Source organism: Heterocephalus glaber, unplaced genomic scaffold, assembly GCF_053883595.1.
Source record: "Heterocephalus glaber isolate CG9 unplaced genomic scaffold, H.glaber_assembly_v1.0 deba00001497, whole genome shotgun sequence".
NCBI lineage: Eukaryota > Metazoa > Chordata > Mammalia > Rodentia > Bathyergidae > Heterocephalus > Heterocephalus glaber.
The window spans coordinates 15,877,339-15,898,538 of record NW_028258320.1 but is presented as its reverse complement, the minus strand read 5'-3'; the positions used below and the strand labels follow the sequence as shown (position 1 = coordinate 15,898,538).

General features: G+C 41.9%; 1 protein-coding gene across 5 annotated transcripts in view; it reads left to right on the top strand.

Annotated features, from left to right (window-relative positions):
• The window catches only part of Anapc16 (anaphase promoting complex subunit 16), a 29,201-nt gene extending 8,298 nt beyond the window's left edge, over positions 1–20,903 (top strand). For 2 of the 5 annotated variants that reach the window (XM_021259591.2, XM_021259592.2), the window contains exons 3-5: positions 4,292–4,366; positions 10,736–10,842; positions 11,581–20,903. In XM_021259591.2, coding sequence (XP_021115250.1) covers positions 4,292–4,366; positions 10,736–10,842; positions 11,581–11,634 — 236 coding nt within the window. In that variant the 3' untranslated portion in view covers positions 11,635–20,903. Of the gene's footprint in view, positions 1–4,291; positions 4,367–6,109; positions 9,521–10,735; positions 10,843–11,580 lie in introns of those variants that run through there. The other 3 variants (XM_004846238.3, XM_021259593.2, XM_004846236.3) reach the window with 2 other exon arrangements.
• Positions 20,904–21,200: the final 297 nt, after the last annotated feature.

Here is a 21,200-nt window from a genome sequence, read left to right as displayed (position 1 = left end):
CCAAAAAAAAAAAGTTGAAGACTTTTACATTGCTTAATGAGTTTTATAGCAGCAGAAGAGAAATCAGTGCTTAACAATAGCACTCTAAGATTAAAGTCATTTAAATTATACCTACAAGACGAATTTTATTTTATTTTATTTTATTTGATACCGAGCATTCAACTCAGGACCTTGCGCTTACAAGGCAAGCGCAGCACCACTGAGCTAAATCTCTGGCCCACAAGAGGAATTTTATGGGGTTTTGTGGGTTTTTTTGGTACTGGGGATCAAACTCGGGACCTTGGGCTTTCGAGGCAGGCGCCGGAACCACTGAGCTAAATCCCTGGCCCAAGAGGAATTTTAATACACCAGACGCTACCATAGTTTCAGAGCTGTCAGCATTCTTCCATCAGGATGCAGTGTGGAAACATTGAAGAAAGCCTTGGGAGATTAATCTGAATGTTGATATTCTCATTGTAGATGGTTTTTTATTGCTTCATGGAGGACTATGTTGAGTTCTGTTGTAAAATGAATTTAAGTTTAAATTCACAGTGTACAGTTGTGATTCTATGCACTTTTTTATTTTGTTTTTGTTTTTTGAAACAGGGTCTTGCTATGTAGTGCAGGCTGGTCTCAAACTCTCTGTGTAGCCTATGTTGGCCTCAAACTCAAGGCAATCCTCCTGCCTCAGCCTCCCAAGTGCTGGGGTTACAGGCAGGCGCCACTGTGCCCAGCAGATTCTGTGAATACCTAGCTTTAAAGTTTTACCAGTAATTTTAGAACTGCTTACATGTAAAGACACAGTATGGAAAATAGAGATGGAAACCTCTGAACCATCTTGGCCAAATTATCTCTTGGTATCTTCAGATAGTTGGTTCTAGGACTACCATCAGCCCATACCACCTCCCGCTGCACACCACCACTGTGTCCCGTTCATACTGAAATCAGCAGAGGCTCAGGTCTCTCCCATATAGCAGCATAGTGTTTACACATGTCCTGTGGATATCCTCCCACATAGTACTCCTAAACGTGAGTTAGCAAGGGTGTTAGATTTGGAAACATTTTCTGCCATGGTGATGGGTGATACTGTTACACAGTGAGTGAAATGCACATGCACCAAACCATTTTTCTGCTGTAGTTTAATGGAATGGGAAAACAGAGTAGGAAGGGTTGCCTGTGGAGAGTGAGGAACAAAAGCAATTAGGGGGGCCGGGGATTTAGCTCAAGGACACAGCACCTACCTGGCAAGCATGAGGTCCTGAGTTCGATCCCTGGTACCAAAAAAAAGCAATTAGGAGTCAAGGTTGAATGCTGTTTATGATATTAACAGGTTTACCTTGATTTTGCATCCTTCTAAAGTCTAGGATAGGGCTGGGGATTTAGCTCAGTGGTTCCACCGCTTGCCTCGAAAGCACAAGGTCCTGAGTTCAATCCCCGGTACCAAAAAAAATTTAAAAATAAAAAAAATAAAGTCTAGGATAGTAAATCCAATAACCTGTACTTAACCTTGAGAATTAACTTCTTGATGCATCTGTTCTCTGGTAATAGACACCCCAGGTGAGCAACTAACAGCAGTTTTTAACATTCTCCTGCCCTCGGCTAGCACTGTCCTCACCCACTTATTAGTGAGCAAATTAGAGACAGCTTTCCAGCCTAGAAGTGGCTGTATTTTAGTGATTACCTGGCACTGTCCAATTTCCTGCTGTGAGGTAATATTCTTTTAAACGAATCTGTTAGTATCGTATTTATTGGCATTGGTGATGGGGTTAGATTTAGGAAATTTACTGAACTTTTTTCACTTTTTGTAATCTTCGCTTATCCGTTAAGAGGAAGGCTGATGTATTGCTACTTGGTGTGTTACAAAGGATTTGATTACAATTTCTAAATAGAAGACAGATTGGCCCAGGCTGACTCCTCTCTGAAGAAATTTCAGGCTTCAGATTGGTAAGGGTATCACCTCTAATAGGATGTGGCTAAGAATCAGTGGTCTTTGTGGTGAATGCAGAGCTGCAAATCAGCAGAAGTGTGTTCTATATGCACACGATATGGCAGTGATCTGTGGGTACCTTTTAGAAAGATAAGCTCACGTCTTTTTGTTTTGAAGTTCATTACCAAGGGAAATGTACAAATGTTATAACTTGAGGGTTTTACCCTGATCATCCCGTGATTAAACGTATGTGGGAAGCAGCACTTCCAAGAGCTTCCATGTACACGGTGACTTCATCATTACAGCCTGTAATTGTACTGCCTTGCAAATGAGATCCTAAAATTCAGGGTCAAGCCACCTGGGAGGTAAACGCTACTTCTGTGTGCTTTGCTCTTTCTAAATTTAAACTTGAGTTACAATTCCACTCTTTAAGCAAAGATATGAATAGAATAATGAGTGCCGGCATATCATTTTCACAGAAGAGCTGTAATAAATTGCATCATTGGTGTCAAGTTTCCTCATCACATAGTGGAATTCATAGTTGTGTACTACCACTTGCTTGTATCTAAAAAAAAAACAACTCATTTCTGTCATCAACTTGCCTAGATCTTTAAATTGGACAGTCAGGGGCTGAGAGTGTAGTTTAGTGGTAGAGCCTGTGATTAGCATATACAAAGCCCTAGGTTTAATCCCAGCACCAAAAAGAATCCAGAGAGCTAGTGAATATCTAGTTGATTAAGGATGAAATATTTTTTTGCTCAGTTTGGACAGACTGCTCACAAATGACTTAGATTCAGCCAGAGAGGTGGGGGTGGGTGGAAGGGAAAGGACTGTATCCTGTACATTACACAATATGTAGAAGAGAGGCTTGAGCAGGGAGTGGCAGCGAGCACCTATAATCATAGCCTCTGGCAGACTGAGGCAGAAAGATTGAAAAATCAAGCATAGCCTGGAGCAACTGAGGCAATTTAGTACAGTCCAAGACTCTCAAATTTTTTTTTTCAAGGGCTAAGGATGTAGCCTCAGTAGTACAAAGGACCTGAGTTCAATCCCCACTACTGAAAGAACGAATTAAAGAGGCTTAAATTTACCCAGTGTAATTCTCCTTATAGTGTACACCCTAAGAATTATACTTTCGTTTCTTGGGCTGGGGATTTAGCTCAGTGGTTCCACCACCTCCCTCGAAAGCGCAAAGTCCCAGGTTCGATCCCTGGTACCAAAAAAAAAAAAAGTGGATTCATTTCTTTTCCTTTTTTTTTTTGGCCTCAATTTGAAGATAACATTGGAAGGACGCCCTCTTGGATGTGTATCCAAGCCACTGGACACAATGTCTATAGTTTTTCTTATTGATTACCATGACTTCTGAAAGTATGCCTTGTGTGAAACTCAGCATGAGGCCAGAACGTTAGTCATCTCTCCCTGTCACTTAATACCTGGCAGCCACACCGCTCTGTGATTGATGGATGAATGCGTGACATTCAGTGGTCCTGGCAGGAAGTACTGCTTAAAAAAAGACAGCTGTGTCCTTTTCCTCTACTTGAAAATTTTTGCGATAAGATACATGCCCCAAATTAATTCTGCTGCCCTTAAAAAATCCAATTTTCCTACATGAATTTTATATCTTTGGGGATGTGTTTTGCTCTACCAGCCTTTGCCTGGTGAGGAACAACATGATCTTGCTTATTTCATAAACATTTCCCAAGTGTTGTGCTGACCCAGTTAGCCACCTTCTTGGTGGCAGCTCTTGGCACTGTAACAGTGCTAGGTTCTGAACTTGCACCATACTCTTATCGTCAGCCAAATTGCAATGTTTTGGTTCATTTGGAAAATCAAGGTTACAGTTTGCGTTTACAGAATGAAATTTCCTAGCAGTGTTTTGCGATAGTCATAATGATGTAATTGGATATATTAAAAATCAACAGCTTTCTCCCTTCACTTTGTTTTTAGAATGAGAAGGATTTGGAGCCTTAGTGTACTGTACCTTGGGTTTTGATAGCAGAGGTGTCACATGGCCAGATGTGTCAGCTGCCAGTGTTTACCTGTGTTTACCTGATGTACAGAAGAAAAGAACATTAAGAAACTTTCAGGATGAGAGGGGAAAATGTTGACCAGGACGTCAGCCTGAGGTTTCTTGTTTTTGTTTTTATAAACACTATTTTTAAAGTCTTAAACAATTAGAGGGACTATTTTAATATCCTAGGAATAGAACAAGTAGCTTTTATACCAAATAGTGTTAGTTTTACATGAAACAGAATCTCTTTGTTAGCATTGAAAACTAGACCCCAAATGTAATAGCAGAGAAAAGAATTAAAAGGTTTACTTGGTTTATCAGAAGCCATAAAAACCCTTAGAGCAGACTAAAACCTTTTCCTCCTTTGTTTGTAGATGGCTCTGAAAGATTCCTCTGTGAGTCCGTTTTCAGTTACCAGGTGGCATCCACGCTTAAACAGGTGAAGCACGGTAAGCGCAAGAGCGTGGCGTGCTGGACTATGAGTCAGTGTGCAGGGCTGGGGACACAGGTTCTGAAGCGTCATCGGCGTGGCAGAAACCCCCCAACTCAGCATGGCTATTTAAGTGGACTTCCTAAATTTTTTTTTTTTGTACCAGGGATCAAACTCAGAACCTTGCACTTGGCAACACAGGCAGCAGCACCACTGAGCTAAATCCCTGGCCTGTAGACTTCCTAAATTTAAAAAACATTCAAAGGTCTTAATCCAGACAGAATGTCCACATTCAGGCCTAAAGCTGGAGCCACGTGATTGGTTCTGTCAGGGCGTCAGTGCTTCCTGCTCCTCTGGGGTTGCTTTTTCCCTCTCCTTTCTTTTTTCTTTTTTTTTTTTTCTGGTATGGAGGATCGAACTCAGGATCTCGCACTTACCTTCCTCTCCTTTCTGAAGAAAATTCTGTGTTCTGTTGTGGCCCTTGAGTTATCATCATCATCATCTTCTGCACTCTGAGGTCATGGTAGCACATGTCCTGCTCCATCAGGCCTCCCCAGGCCTTCAGTAGATGCTGGAGCTTTCTCCAAGGAAAGCAGTATGGACAGGAGAGAGCTGTAGTTGCTCCTAGGATTGAGCATAGGCTGAAAATGTGCTCATTTTTTTGTTTTGGTTTTGTTTTTTGTGGTGCTGGAGATCAAACCCAGGCCTGGCATATGCTAGGCAAGTGCTCTACCGCCGAGCTTAATCCCCACCCCTATGATATTTGTATTTTAAAATTTTTTATAAGACCTTGAAGCATATTTACTTTATTGGGGGGGGGTCTTTTTGGTACTGGGGATCGAACTCGGGACCTTGTGCTTGAGAGGCAGGTGCCAGAACCACTGAGCTAAATCCCCGGCCCTATTTTTAAAAATTTTTTTATTAGGGGCTGGGGATTTAGCTCAGTGGTTTCGCCACCTGCTGTGCAAGCGCAAGGATCTGAGTTCGATCCCCAGTACCAAAAAAAAAAAAAATTTATTAGTACATTTGCAATATATAACCTTTTTTTTTTCAGTACCAGTAATTGAACTCAGGACCTTGCACTTGACCGGGCAGGCATGGTGCCACTGAGCTAAATCCCCAGCCCCTGTAATACATAATGATTATATTCAACATGGCGAATTGGTGCATGTACATAACATCCTAACTCTTTTCTCCATTTCTCCCTTCCCTTTAAATGGCTTTTACATTATGAGAAACTTATAGAGCATCCAGATGTTACCCTCTGTAAGAAACTTAGTCACTGAGGCTTCCGTGATGTGACTGAAGAAAGAACATGTAGGAATGTATGACCCTTGATGGCTTAACATCTGCAAGAGAAAAAGTACCTATTATACAAAAAATATCCAGAATGATCAAATGTTTATATCGATGTGGAGTGTTTCAACCTTCAACTGTGTAGTCAGAAACAATGAGGATGGGGCCAGGGCTGGAGCTAAATGGTACAGCACTTGCCTAGCACAGGTGAGGCCCTTGGGCTCCATCCCCACTACTGCAGAAAACAAGGCAGTAAAGATAAATAGAGAATGATTAGGAATGTTCCTTTTTTTTAAAGAAAAAGATTAAAGTCTTCTGACCAACATAGACTGAGACCCCATTACTAGAATATTGAGAGAGGAAAATCCATCCAGAAATTATTTTTTAAATAGTCATCATGTTAGTGATGGGTGACGCTCTCACAGGAAGTGCATTGTGCCATTGTAGTACCTCCTTCACTCCACAGATCAGCAAGTTGCTCGGATGGAAAAACTAGCTGGTTTGGTAGAAGAGCTGGAGGCCGATGAGTGGCGGTTTAAACCCATTGAGCAGCTGCTGGGGTTCACACCCTCTTCAGGATGATGTCACCTGGATGGTCACCTCTGGGGCACAGCCGGTGCAGAGCCGATGAGGGACTTTCTACAGCTTACACAGGCACCCAGAGATTCTGCTACATCACTGAACTACTGATTTACCTCCATACTTCGTTTCTCTGTATCTGTCCAAGGGCAACAAATACTTAAATATGTGATCTTGCAGGGAAAGTTTTTGTTTATTTGCTTGAAAAAGTATTGGCAGTGGACTGGGGATGTAGCTCAGTGGTGCTGTGCCTGCCTGGCAAGGGCAAGGTCCTAAGTTCGATCCCTAGTACCAAGAAAAAAAAAGGATTGGGAATCACATTAAGACAGTTGGTTTCAGATAACTAGGAAATTTAGGTTCAAGAGATATTTATAGGGCTGGTTGTGTAGCTCAGTAATAGAGTGCTTGCCTGTAATGCCTAAAGCTCTGGGTTCATTCTCCAGGACCACAAAATATATTTTTTTTAATTTTTGGGGGGGGAGATAGGGTCTCGCTGTGCAGTTCATGCTGGCCTTGAACTGTGTAGCCCAGGCTGGCTTTGAACTCATGGCAATCCTCCTGCCTCAGGCTTTCAAGTGCTGGGATTACAGGCATGCGCCACTATGCCCAGCAAAAAAAAAATATTTAAAAAGCAATACTTACACAGTTTCACAAGCTAAGTAAGACACATGGCAGAATTGGCTAGCTGCTTGGTATGTGTCCTGTCATTCATACAGCACCTGGAAATTTTCACCAGTCAAGTCCAAGGTCAGAATCTATAGTTACACATTTCTGACCTAAACATTTCTTTTTAAACATGAACATGATTTCAACTCAGGACCTGTCCAAAGGAAATTTTAAATGTTCATTTTGTTCCCTATTTTTAAACATCTAATTATGTAGATTCTTTTTCTAATCTCTTCTAGATATGCCAAATGCTGGTTGTCCCCCTGCCGCCAATTGCTTTTTAAATGTTTCATGTTGTAGCAGTTGTAAAATACAGCACTGAGCTAAATCTTTTTACATACAGAAATCCAAGGTTCAGCTCCTTGGTTGACTCAAGCAATTCTGTAGCAAATAAATCCTTTGAAAGAGCTCCAAATTGGTGTCTTTATCCTTTCAAAGTCTGAGGATTTGGGATAGGGAGAAGAGGCCAAATTACTTTTTACAAGATTCTAAAAAATATTTCTCAGAGATCTTTGTCTTTACCAAAATGTCTGAATTTATCTTAACCAATACCTGAGTTGGTTTTCATACTATGATAGGGAAAAACCTGGAAGGCTAACAGGTATTTTTTTATCTCACTCATGGAACCCCAGGTCCACACTGCACAATTAGGAGAACAATTTATTGTGTTGTAGGCAGTTTTGCCTTAGACAGCATTTGCCTTTGTCTTCACTAAGAACTTAAGAGTTGCTTCATTATAAATCCATATAACCCCAGTAGCAATTGGCCCTAATCTCAGAAGTTCAAATGTCTAACACATGCTGCCTAACAGGGAGGGGTGACCTCACTCAGTAAGTCTGTCCAGTGAAAATAAGGGCCCGCTCATGGTCACAGCTCAGGCAGAAGGAAATCCTGGAACATGTGGTAGATCAGGGCTGCTTGATAATTCAGCCCACTCTTAGTGACTTGAGAGCAAATTGGATCATAAGAAGTAGCAGCCTGCAATTCTCCATATTGATACTGCTCAGCCCAAACAAGCGGGACCCGTGTGTGAAAGCAGTTGTCTCTAGTACTTTTTTTTTTTTCTAGTACTTTTTAGCACCGGTCATCTGGATGATCCAACAAGGGAAACACTGAAAATACCTGAACTGGGGCCGGGGATTTAGCTCAGTGGTTCCGGCCTCAAAAGCTCAAGGTCCCAAGTTCGATCCCCGGTACCAAAAAAAAAAGAAAAGAAAATACCTGAACTGCAGTGAACCTCTAAATCAGACTTTCAGTGAGAATTTAGAAGCAGTTGCTATCTTTCTGTCACTTCATTTGTATAACTGCAGTACAGACACTATCACTTCCTCTTGGCCCTTTTGTATTTGAACTTATTTCAGAATGTTTTTGAGTTGGATGTTTCTTTACCTGGGATTAGAAATTAATGAGCTCAAGGTCAACACAGATGCTTTGTGAAACGCTGTCAGTGAAGGCCTCGCACATTTGGTCATTCAGTTTTGTATATCCTACCAAGAAAAAGAGCCTGAATATTTTTTGAAGTAGACACTTCCCTGTCTACACCTTCCTGTTCATCATTGTGTCTCATCATCCCCAGCTTCTAATACCATGGTTTGGGCTTGAAGATGGATCCTGTGGCTCATCTGTCATCTCCTTTGCACTTTCTGTGCGCCAGTCACTTGCAGGCATTAATTATAATCCTTCTGATGGTGCTGCAGATATGTCATCCCCCCCGCCATGCAGAACAGAGCTTGGAGCTCAGAGCAAGACTCTAGCTATGACTGGCCACAGTGGATTTGGACTCTTTAGTCATGTTTTAAAGCAGAGATTCTTTCAAAAGCACCATGTTATATCGACCAAACCCAACCCAGAGCTCTATACAAAGCAAAATCCTAAAGCCTTTTGTTTATCAGCAAAATGAATTAAGTACCTGGGAAAAATAAACCTTGCCGGGCTGGGTGCAAGGTCCTGAGTTCGATTTCCAGTACCAAAGAAAAACCTTGCCACTGCCCTCCCTCCCAGGGCCTGGCCAGCAGGGCTCACAAGCATGGAGGAGAGGCTGCTGCTTCCTTCAAGTGCAGAAGGATCACCTGCATCTTCCTTTCTACAGAGCCTCTGAGAGGGAAAGTGTCCTTTATGCTGGGGGAAAGCTGGATTCTTGGGGACACCCACGTGACTGAGGAGAGGAAGCCATGGTTGCTCTCTCAGGATTGCACAGCTCACCAGCCCCAGAAGCAACTGGTGAGGGTGACTTCTGGGCATAAAACAGTACAGTTGGACCTCTTGATTTTGATGTATCTTACAGTTGGGGACTCACAGCAGGTAAGACATCAGTACAGTGTTGTAGTTAACAAGGGAGCTGGCTTTGAACTGTATACTTCAGTGGTGGCGAACCTATGGCACATGTACTGCATCGGGCTGTTCTCACCGAAAGCTACAAAAGGTTCGCCATCACTGCAGCTATCTCCTCACATACTACAAAATCCAAAAGTGGAGTCTGCTGGTAACAAGGAATTGTAGGAGAGAGGAACAAGGGGATATTGGGAGGTAGAAATGGCCAAAGTATGCTGTACACATGTACAGATATGTCAAAATGAAATTATTCTGTGAAACTAATATGTACTAATAAATAATAAGGAATTGTTTGTGTCAATCTAACATAATTCCATATAACTGTTGTCTCATGGTAAGGAGACAAACAGTAAACTTTAATAGCTGGTTTTACTTTTATGTAGTCAAAAGTTTCAATTTTTGACTTCACATTTAATTATCGAATATTATCATTACAGTTCAGAGTTTTGTTTTTATGATACTGGGATTCAAACCCAGGGCACCTTACCACTGATCTACATTGCTTTTTATTTTTGAGACTGTTTGTTTTTTAATTTTTTTGGTACCAGAAATCGAACTCAGGACCTTGGGCCTGCGAGGCAGGCGGTGGCACCACTGATCTAACCCCACCCCCAACCCCTTTATTTATTTTGAGATATGATCTTCCTGTGCAGTTCAGGCTGGCCTTGAACTCACTGTGTAGCCCAGGCTGGCCTTGAACTGGCTGCGATACTCCTGCCTCAGCCTCCCGAGTGCTGGGATTACAGGCGTTCACCACCATGCCTTTTATTATTGTTTTTATCTTTGGTACTGGCAATCGAACTCAGGACCTTGTGCTTGCAAGGCAGGCAGTGGCACCACTGAGCTAAATCCCCAGCCCTAGCTCTTTTTATTTTTAATTTTTTGTCCTTTCTATTTTTTAAAACAAAATCTTGCTGAGTTGCCCAGTCTGGCATCAAACTTGTGATCTTCCTGCCTCAGCCTCCCAAGAGGCTGGGGTTATAGGGATGTGTCACCATGCCTGGCCTGTTTGTTTACATGATCTTGCCCAGTCTGGCCTGGAACTCCTGGGTTTGAGTGAGTCTCCTGCCTCAGCCTCCCACCTGGGGCTAGAGGTATATACCTTGTGCCAACCTCACAGTCCATAGTTTTCCCTGAAATACTTTAGGGGGTTATTAGCTTCATCCCATACCTGCAAATCACCTAACTAATGAGGTCTAGAGCTGGAAGTCAGGTGCTGCCCAGAAGAATTGTTTACTCACAGCCTGTGGCTTCCCTTCCCCACAGCTGTACCACCTGTTCCCACTCAGGGTTCCGGACATGGACGTGGTAGGAACTGCACCCTAAGACTGAAGGCCCTTCCCTCTGTGAAGGGTAGGAGGTGTGGCCAGGAGATCTTCACATCCAGAAGGGAGAAAGAGCCTGTCAAGGGCCTGCCCTCTGGGGCAAACCTAAACAATACCTAACTCAGAGAATGCCACCCTGCCCCTCCTGTCTGTTTGCCAGAGTGCCTCACTTTGCCCCAATATCTTGCCAGGTCTCGTAATTGCCTCAAGTTCCAACACAGAGCCTTTCATTCCACAAGAGATAAAAATCTTACAAGACAGTTGCTTGGAGAGTTACATCTTGGGCTGCAAACAAAAGGTAAATGATACTGGGCCTTTTCCTGTTTTCCCAGAGTTGAATTTGGGAGGGAGGCAGCTCCACAGGAGAAGAGGCCAGGAAGGCCTTTGTGCACAGATTTGCACCTGGGCAGAGCTGGGAGGGATCATACAGTTCTTCCCCAACAGGAAGTTGGGACCTGTTATGACTCATTCACTGCTGGACCCTCAGTACCTAGAACACCACCAAGCATGCAGTAGGTGTATACAGGTCTTTTTATTGTTTGTTTTTGTTTTACTTTGTTTTTTGCAGTGCTGGAGAGCAAACCCAAGGCTTCACACATGCTAGGCCAACACTGTCCCACTGAGCTGTATCCCCAGCCTTGTTTAAGGAAGTAGTATATGCATCTGCATTTACCTTTTTTTTTGGTACCAGAGATCAAACTCGTGACCTTGAGTTTTCGAGGCAGGCAGTGGCACCACTGAGCTAAATCCCTGCCCTACCTTTTTTTTTTTTTTTTTTTTGAGGCAAGGTCTTGTGTAGTGAAAGCTGGCCTTAAACTCAAGGCAATCATCCTGCCTCAGCCTCCTGATTCCTGGGATTACAGGCATGTGCCACCATGCCCAACTGTGCCCTATTTTAGAAACTATACTATTTCCAGTGCAAAATCCATAATAGAGTAGGAATGGCTGAGGTAATTCAGATAACTAGTGGGCAGAGGCAAGACTATAACCCAGATCTCAGCCCACAGTTCCTTCTGTAATGCTGCTATACCCACAGGTGGAGGCTTCGAACACATGGAAAGTCTGTTCAAAGCTGCCGTATCTCATGTGACCCTGGCATGGGATGAGCCCAGGTAAATGATGCTGGCAGCTGCCTGCTTTTCATGGACTCCTGCACAGCAGCCTGGTAACAGCACCCACCAGCAAGTCTCCACCTCTCAGGTGCTTTAATTTCTCCAATCTGCTTCATTGTTATCATGTGACCTGTCCAAAGGTCTTTTGTTCTGGAAGACACTTCCTGAGCACTTCTACCTGTCTACCATCTGCTCAGTGCTGAGGGTATGGTGTAAGACAAGACACAGTCATCGACCTCAAGGAGTTTGTAATTACACAGAGACAGAAAGGAAAGCTGAAGTGTAAAAACTGCCCCATCAGGAAAAGCATGAAGTGCTGTAAGAGCCAACTGCAATCGGCATGGTGACACATCCCTGTAATCCCAGCACTCTGGAGGCTGAAACAGGAGGACCCCCTTGAGTTCAAGGCCAGCCTAGGCTACAAAGTGAGACCCTGTCTCAAAAAACCAAAATAAATTTTAAAAAATAAAAAGAGCCCACTGCAAAACAGCTAATCCAGCTAGAGTTAGGCAAAGGTTAGGAGAGAGCTTTCTAGAAGGCTAGGTTAGCCTGAGACCTGAAAAACACCAGGCGGGATGGGAAGGAGGGGTTTGCAGGGAAAGGGAGGGAAAGATACACGAAGTGAGCAGAGGCACTGAGCTCTCAAGAGCTGGGGCAGTTCGTCTCAGTTGATACTTAGCGGTAAGGGCAAGAGATGAGGGGCTGGGGATAGCTCAGTGGCACAGCCCCTGCCTTGCAAGCACAAGGTCCTGAGTTTGATCCCTGGCACCACACACAAAAAAAGATAAGACAGAAACTTGGGCCTGGTGGCTGCACTAAGGAATCCAAACTATAGCCAAAGGACAGCGGGGAGCACTCGAGGCCTGAGCAAGAGGATGCCCAGATCCACTTCACCTTGGACAAGTCAGAGGGAATGATGGAGAAGGCATGGTGCTGAGCCTGAGCTCTCAGGACTGTTGTGGGAATTAGAGGAGAGATGACTGCAGTGGGAATTAAACAGCGAGGACTAGGGAGTGCATTGACTTGATCTTTGAGCCCAGTGTGGTGCCACACACTTGTAATCCCAGCACTGGGGAGGCTAAGGCAGGAAGATGGCAAGTTCAAGGCCAGCCTGGGCTACCCAACAAGATCATGTTTCAAACACATAGACACATGTCCTATACAAGACACGGTGGCAGGTGGGACTTAGGGAGAACTCAGGGAAGACATCTAGGTTTCCTATCAGTGGCTGAGGACCTGGTGGCACATTCACTAAGATAAGGTCACAGAAGATGGCCCCACAGAGACATCCAGCAGGCAGGGCTCTGCAAGTCTGCAGGGCAGGACAGTGAGGTGGGCTGACATTAGACTTGCAGCTCACCAACCAAGGTGTTCATTAAACCAAAGGGAGGGCTGGGGATGTGGCGAAGTGGTACCTGCCTAGTATGCATGGGCCCTCATATGGGCCAGGATCCCTAGCAGTGAAAAAAGAAAAACAAAAAGAAACACAGGTACAGCATAGATGGAATTGCCCAGAGAAAAGGCCCATGGGAAAATGGGAGGAAGCCACCAGAGAGATTACAGGAAAACCAGGAATGTGGCAGCACAGAAACCAGGGAGAAAGGAGATTTTGAAAAGGCTGGAAACAGGAGAATGTGAGTGAGATAAGGACTGGGAAAGGTCCATAGTAACCTTGTCTTAAGTGCAGCCTCGGACCAGTTTAGCCCACTGGAGAGAGAGGTCCCTGGCCACCTAGAGCCCCACTCTGTCCAACCCATGCCACGCCCACTGGTGACCAGCTGGAAGGTGAGGACCCGTGGCCACTTGGCACACCCATGGCGACCAGTTTAGCCACAGAGGCACCTGCAGCCCACCCCCCACCCCCCACCCCCGCCGTGCTTCTGGCCTCCTGGCTGTGCCGCTCCCTGGTTCCACACTACAAAGGCACAGGGGACACCAGACCACCATACTAGGAAAGTTGGACAGATCATCACCTCCCATCGGAACCTGGACTATCTTCAGGGGAAGGGCAGCTGGAACCTGCAGTAGAACCTTGCAGAGTTCAACCCTGCAGGAGGACAGGGAGCTCAAGTTGGGACTTGCAGCCAGAAATTTGCCTGAATCCCACGGGTCTGCGACTGGCTTGCTGAAACTCATTGACTTATATCTGCACACTGCTGCCCACGTTGTCTATTGTAACAGCAGAGACATACCCTGAAGGAGGCCCTTCATTTTCATTTTTATTTGTTATTTTCAAAATTATTTTTTTTGTTCTTATTTTTAATGTTTTTTTTCCTACTCTTCAAATTTTTATTTTTCTCCTTTTTTTTCTTTCTTTTCTCTCAGTCACTCTCTTGCTGTCCCACATTGTTCTTCATCTCCCTTTTTGTTCCTGTTCTGGCCTTAATTCGTATTTCTTCTTTATTTTTCTTTTCTTCTCTATTTTCTTCTCTTGCCTGTGTCCTCTGGCCTCACTGCTAACCTTCCCCTATCCTTCTATGTATCTATCCCTCCCTTGACAACTCCTTCTAACTCCCCATCCTGAAGAAGTTTATTCACTATAAACATATGTTGGGTTGGTCCTCAATTTTGATTTCATTCACACAGTTAAAGGTGATAGATTAATAATTGTCCTTTTCTAAGATGTACTTGATGCTATGGTGTTGCTGATTGTATCACTTGGGCTAAGGTGTTGTGATTGATCTAATCAGTTGTCCTTCCTGGTATAATGAAAATGAGATAATCTTAGAGACGTTAGAGACTCAAAACCTAAAGACCAGCTATATCTGGAAGACACCTCTGAGAAGCAATCATTCCATAAGGGTTCTAAATACAAGCAACAAAGTTACTTACAATAAGCAATTCCAAAGTATCAACCCAGGAATTGAACTAAGGACAGTACCAAAAACAAAAATGAAAAGACATTTAAGCAAGGCACAAACTTAGACTTCCACCCCACCAAGGGTAAATTCTAGGGGAAATGAGGTGGGAAAGTCTGATAATCAACCACCTGGACACCCTGAACTGATAGCACAGGAAGTAACAAAACAGATGAATGAGGCCCTAGAAAAATTCAAAACAAATAATTTCCCAGATAACTACAGAGATGGTGAGCAGAGTGAAAGACATGATTAGAGGCTCTAGAACAGAAACAGATAAAAAAGTAGATGAGGGCCGGGGATTTAGCTCAGTGCTTTCGCCGCCTGCTGCACAAGCACAAGGACCTGAATTCGATCCCCGGTACCAAAAAAAAAAAAAACTCCATTGAAACTGCACAGCAGATTAAGGGAATGTGAAGATAGAATATCACATATAGAAAACAGGAGTGAGGTTAATGACCATGAAAACAAAGATTTCTTTAAAATAGTAAGGGACCACGAGAAATCAATTCAGCAGCTGCTAGATGATGCAAAGAAGAATAACATAAGACTGATAGGAGTCCACGAAAAAACAGGAGAAAGTACAATTGACATTATTGACATAAACTGTTAACAGAAGTAATAATAGAAAACTTCCCAGACAGAGGTAGAGAATTGGACATACAGATAAGTGAGGCATATAAAACTCCAACTAGCCATGATCAAAAAAAATCTACACCTAGACATATAATAGTCAAGATCCAGAAACCCAACAGAAGAACAAAATCCTACAAGGAGTTAGAGAAAAGAAACAAATCACCTACAAAGGAAAGCCCATCAGAATCACAGCAGACTTCTCAACACAAACCCTCAACTCAAGGAGAGCCTGGAGTGAAGTATTTCAAGCCCTAAAAGAAAATAACTTCCAACCTAGACTGTTGTATCCTGCAAAATTATCTTTCAAAATCAGTGGGGAAATTAGATACTTCCACAACAAAGAACACTTGAGAAATTTCATGAACACCAAACCAGCACTCCAAACAATTCTAAACAATATTCTAGAAAAAAACAATGAAGGTCACAACTCCATGAGGCCCAACAGAGCAAAGCCACCACTCAAGGGAAGAAACTAAAGGGAAAGGGGGAAAAATAAAAAATAAAAGAGCCAACAACAGTAAAACATCATGATAAGGATGAGCCAGTATCTATCAATTATAACCAATTTTTTTTTTGTTTTTCGTTTTTGTTTTTTTTTAACCATCAATGTTAATGGCCTCAATTCACCAATAAAAAGAAACAGACTGGCAGGATGGATCAAGAAGCAAAATCCGGGGCTGGGGATTTAGCTCAGTGATTCTGGTGCCTATCTCACAAGCACAAGGTCCCAAGTTCGATCCCCGGTACCTAAACAAATAAATAAATAAATGGAAATAAAACACAAAGAAACGAAGTAGCCAAAAAAAAAAAAAAAAAAGGAGCAAAATCCAACAATATGCTGTATACAAGAAACACACCTAACTCAAAAAGAATTCATAGCCTGAAAGTAAAAGGATGGAAAACAGTTCTCCATGCCACAGGAACCCAGAAAAAAGCAGTAGTAGCAATCTTATTTGCAGACAAAGTAGATTTCAAACTAAAACTAATTAAGAGAGACAAAAATGGTCACTACATCCTTGTGAAGGGAACACTCCAAGAGGAAGAGATGGCAATCCTAAATATATATGCACCAAATATGAATGCCCCCAATTACATAAAACAAATATTAATGGACATAAAAAAACAAATAAGCATTAATACAATTGTAGTGGGGACCTCAATACTCCACTATCACAAATAGACAGATTATCTAGACAAAAAATTAATGAAATTCTAGAACTGAACCAAGCTATTGAACAAATGGACTTAATAGATGTTTAGAGAGTGTTCCACCTCACAAAATCAGAATACACATTCTTTTCGGCTGCACATGGGTCATTCTCCAAAATAGACCACATGCTAGCTCATAGGACATGTCTAAGTAAATGTAAAAGAATTGAAGTTACCCCCTGTATATTATCAGACCATAGTGCAATTAAATTGGAGATCAATGACATAAGAAACCACAAAACCCCCAAAGACACATGGAAATTGAATAACGCCCTCCTGAACAACCAATGGGTCACAGAGGAAATTAAAGAAGAAATTAGACAGTTTCTACAAGTAAATGATAATACCAGTACAGGAATCTATGGGACACAATGAAAGCAGTTCTACAAGGGAAATTCATAGCAGTGAATGCCCATATTAGGAAAACAGAGAGAACTCAAATAAACAACTTAATGCAGAACCTCAAGCTCCTAGAAAAAGAAGAGCATAACAAACCCAAAGCTTGTACAAGAGAAGAAATTATAAAGATCAGAGCAGAAATCAATGCAATAGAGACTAAGAGAATGATTCAAAGAAATCAGTGAATCAAAGAGTTGGTGTTTTGAAAGAATAAATAAAATTAGTAAAGCTTTAGCCAACCTTATCAGAAAAAGGAAAGAAAAGGCTCAAATCCATGCAATTAAAAATGAAAAAGGTGAAGTCATTCTGTCACTCTCATCCTGTGCTTCTGCATGAAACACAAGACTACAGACCAGAGTTAAATCCTCTGTGTGGGACTGGAGGAAGGCAAAATGTGGAAGGGATCATAGAGCTGGAGATCCCTTCTGTGCTCCACAAAGCTGTGAAGGGTCGTGATCCCTGGGACAGGTCTCCAGTCTATGGCAACACTCTTGGGTCAGCTTCGGCTGCCCTTTGGACTACGTAAGTCTGTAAACATGTGCCTGTAACTTTATTCTAAAAACAGAATCATACTTATTAGGAAATTCTGATTTAATAGAAACAAAAAAATAGAGCCAGGAGAATATACTATGTTTGCAAAGTCATGGGTTTTCTTTCTCTCTCAATGAGGGAAAAACAGTTTTATTCCCTGCTTACTGGTCCACCTGGAACTAAAAGGAATATTACTTTCTAATAGGATGTGTCTAGTAGGGGAGAAAGCCACCAAAATAAATATATTTGTTAATAGTTTAAAAAAAAGAAAAGAAAAAGGTGAAGTCACAACAAATGCAGCAGAAATCTAGAGGATCATCAATACCTACTTCGAGAACCTGTACTCTAATAAAATGGAAAACACAGAAGAAATGGATAGATTCCTAGATGAATTGCTAAAGTTAAATGAAGAAGATATAAATTTCTAAACACCCCAATTAAAATAAATGAAATTGAAAATGTAATAAAAAATTTACCAACAAAGAAAAGCCCAGGTCCTGATGGCTTCACTGCTGAATTCTACAAGACATTTAAAGAACTATCACCATTACTCTTTAAACTCATCAAGGAAATTGAAAGGGAAGCAAGGCTTCCAAATTCATTCCTGGAAGGAAGTGTGACTTTGATTCCAAAACCAGGGAAAGACCCAACCCAAAAAGAGAACTACAGGCCAATCTCCCTAATGAACATAGATGCAAAAATCCTCAACAAGATACTGGTAAACAGAATACAGAGGGTCATCAAGAAGATCATACACCCTGACCAAGTCGGATTTATCCCAGGGATGCAAGGATGGTTCAACATACATAAATCAATAAATGTAATACACTATATTAACAGAGCCAAGGACAAAAACCATATGATCATCTCAATAGATGCAGAAAAAACATTCAACAAAATCCAACACCCATTCATGATAAAAACCCTACAGAAAATTGGAATAGAAGGTCTTTATCTCAACCTGATTAAGGCTATCTATGAAAAACCAACATCATACTAAATGGTCAAAAACTAAAAATTTTCATGCTAAAATCAGGAACAAGACAAGGATGTCCACTATCACCACTCCTGTTCAATATAGTTCTGGAAACATTAGCCACAGCAATTAGACAAGAGAAAGAAGTAAAAGGAATAAAGGTAGGAAAGGAAGAAGTTAAACTGTCATTATTTGCTGATGATATGATACTTTACATAGAAGACCCAAAAAACTCTGCCAAATGACTGTTAGACTTAATTGATAGATTCAGTAGAGTAGCTGGATACAAGGTCAACACTTAAAAAACAATAGCCTTCTTATACACAAATAACAGACTCACTGAGACAGAAATTAGGGAAACTTCCTTTTATAATAGAATCCAAAAAAAAGAAATATCTAGGAATTAATCTAACAAAGGAAGCAAACAACCTCTACACTGAAAACTACAGCACTCTGAAAAAAGAGATCAAAGAGGATATAAGAAAATGGAAAGACATCCCTTGTTCCTGGGTAGGAAGAACCAATATAGTGAAAATGGCTATACTTCCAAAACTACTATATAGATTTAATGCAATGCCGATTGAAATTCTAACAATATATTTCACAGAACTAGAGAAAACAATCCAAAAATTCATTTGGAACCACAAGAGACCTAGAATAGCAAAAGCAATTCTAGGCAACAGAGACATGGCAGGGGGTATCACAATCCCCAACTTGAAACTATATTACAAAGCTACTGTGATAAAAACAGCATGGTAGGGCTGGGGATTTAGCCCAGTGGTTCCGCTGCCCGCTTCACAACCCCAAGGTCCTGAGTTTGTGCCCCAGTCCAAAAAAACCCCAATAAAACAGCATGGTACTGGCAAAGAAACAGACCCAAGGATTAGTGGAACAGATTAGAAGATGCAGAAACAACTCCAGACATACTCAGCCACCTCACCTTTGACAAAGAAGCCAACCACCCTCAATGGAGGAAAGATAGACTATTTAATAAATCGTGTTGGAAAAACTGGATTTCAACCTGCCGAAGATTAAAACTAGACCCATATCTATCACCATGCATTAAACTAAGATCGAAGTGGATTAAAGATCTAAATATTAAAACAGAAACATTGGGCCAGGGATTTAGCTCAGTGGTTCCGCTGCCTGCCTTGCAAGCGGAAGGTCCCAAGTTCAATGCCCAGTACCAAAAAAAAAAAAACAAACAAACAAAAAACATAAACACTAAACTTGCTGGAAGATAAATTAGGTAGAACTCTTGAAGACATTGGCATAGGAAAAGACTTTATGAACAAAACCTCAGTGGCACGGGAACTTGCACAAAGAATCAACAACTGGGATCTCATCTTATTAAAAAGCTTCTGCACTGCAAGAGAAACCACCAATAGAGCTAAGAGACAACCTACAATCTGGGAAAAAAATTTTAGCAGCTGTTCCTCAGACAAAGGTCTACTATCTAGAATATATAAACTACTGAACAAAATCAGACCCCCAAATTCAAAGACCCAATTCAAATTGGGCATCTGAAATGAACAGACATTTCTCAGACAGAGAAGTAAAAGCAGCAAATAAATATATGAAAAAATGTTCAACATCACTGGTCATTCGAGAGATGCAGATGAAAATAACACTGAGATTCCACCTCACACCAGAAAGAATGGCTGCTATCAAGAAATCAACCAATAACAAATGCTGGCGGGGCTGTGGGGAGAAAGGAACCCTTCTCCATTGTTGGTGGGGGTGCAGACTGGTGCAACCACTTTGGAAATCAGTATGGAGATACCTCTAAGAACTAGGGCTAGAGGTCCCATTTGACCCAGCTATCCCCCTGCTGGGTATCTTCCCCAAAGAATTAAAAGAATCATACCACAGCGATATATGTGCACCCATGTTTATAGTGGCACAGTTTATAATAGCTAAAGCTTGGAAACAGCCCAAGTGCCCATCAACTGGAAACTGGATAAAGAAGATGTGGGGTTTTTTTTATAAAATGGAGCACTACTCAGCCATAAAGAATGAGAAACTAGAGACATTTATAGGTAAATGGATGCATATTGAGGCCATACTCTTAAGTGAAATAAATAGGACACACATGTGTAAATACCGAATAATTTCTCTGGTGTGAGAAACTGAAAGTGTAAATAAGGATTAAAATGATTAAAATGAATAATTGATAATTTGAAATAGGAAGAAAAGGTCCAAAGGGGTAGGGCAAGTGGGAGGGGAAGGGGAAAGGAAAGAAGGGAAAGGAAAAATTAGAGAAATGGAAACAGTCTTTGTAAATAGGGAAGGGGGGGACACACGTGTGTAAATACCAAATAGTTTCTCTGGTGTGAGAAACTGAAAGTGTAAATAAGGATTAAAATGATTAAAATGAATAATTGATAATTTGAAATAGGAAGAAAAGGTTCAAAGGGATAGGGCAAGTGGGAGGGGAAGGGGAAAGGAAAGAAGGGAAAGGAAAAATTAGAGAAATGGAAACAGTCTTTGTAAATAGGGAAGGCGGGGGAAGGAGCACAGGGAATGGGGAAAAAATAAGAACCAAGATACATCATGTACAGGTACAAGCACCCAATGATAAAGGTAAATGTATTGTATACCTAAAATATACCAATAAAAGAATTTTTTTTTTTTGGTACTGGGGATCAAACTCGGGTCCTTGAGCTTGCGATGCAGGTGGTGGAACCACTGAGCTAAATCCCTGGCCCACCAATAAAAGAATTTCAGAAAAAAAAAAGAGCAGCCTTGGGCCAGGATTTAGCTCAGTGGTGCTGCTGCCTGCCTCACAAGCACAACGTCCTGATTTCGATGCCAGGTATCAAAATAAAAGAGCAGCCATCTGGTGTAATGGCACACACCTGTGATCCCAGCTACTCTGGAAGGCTGGTGCAGGAGGATCACAAGTTTGAGGCTAGCTTAAGCCACTCAGCAAGAT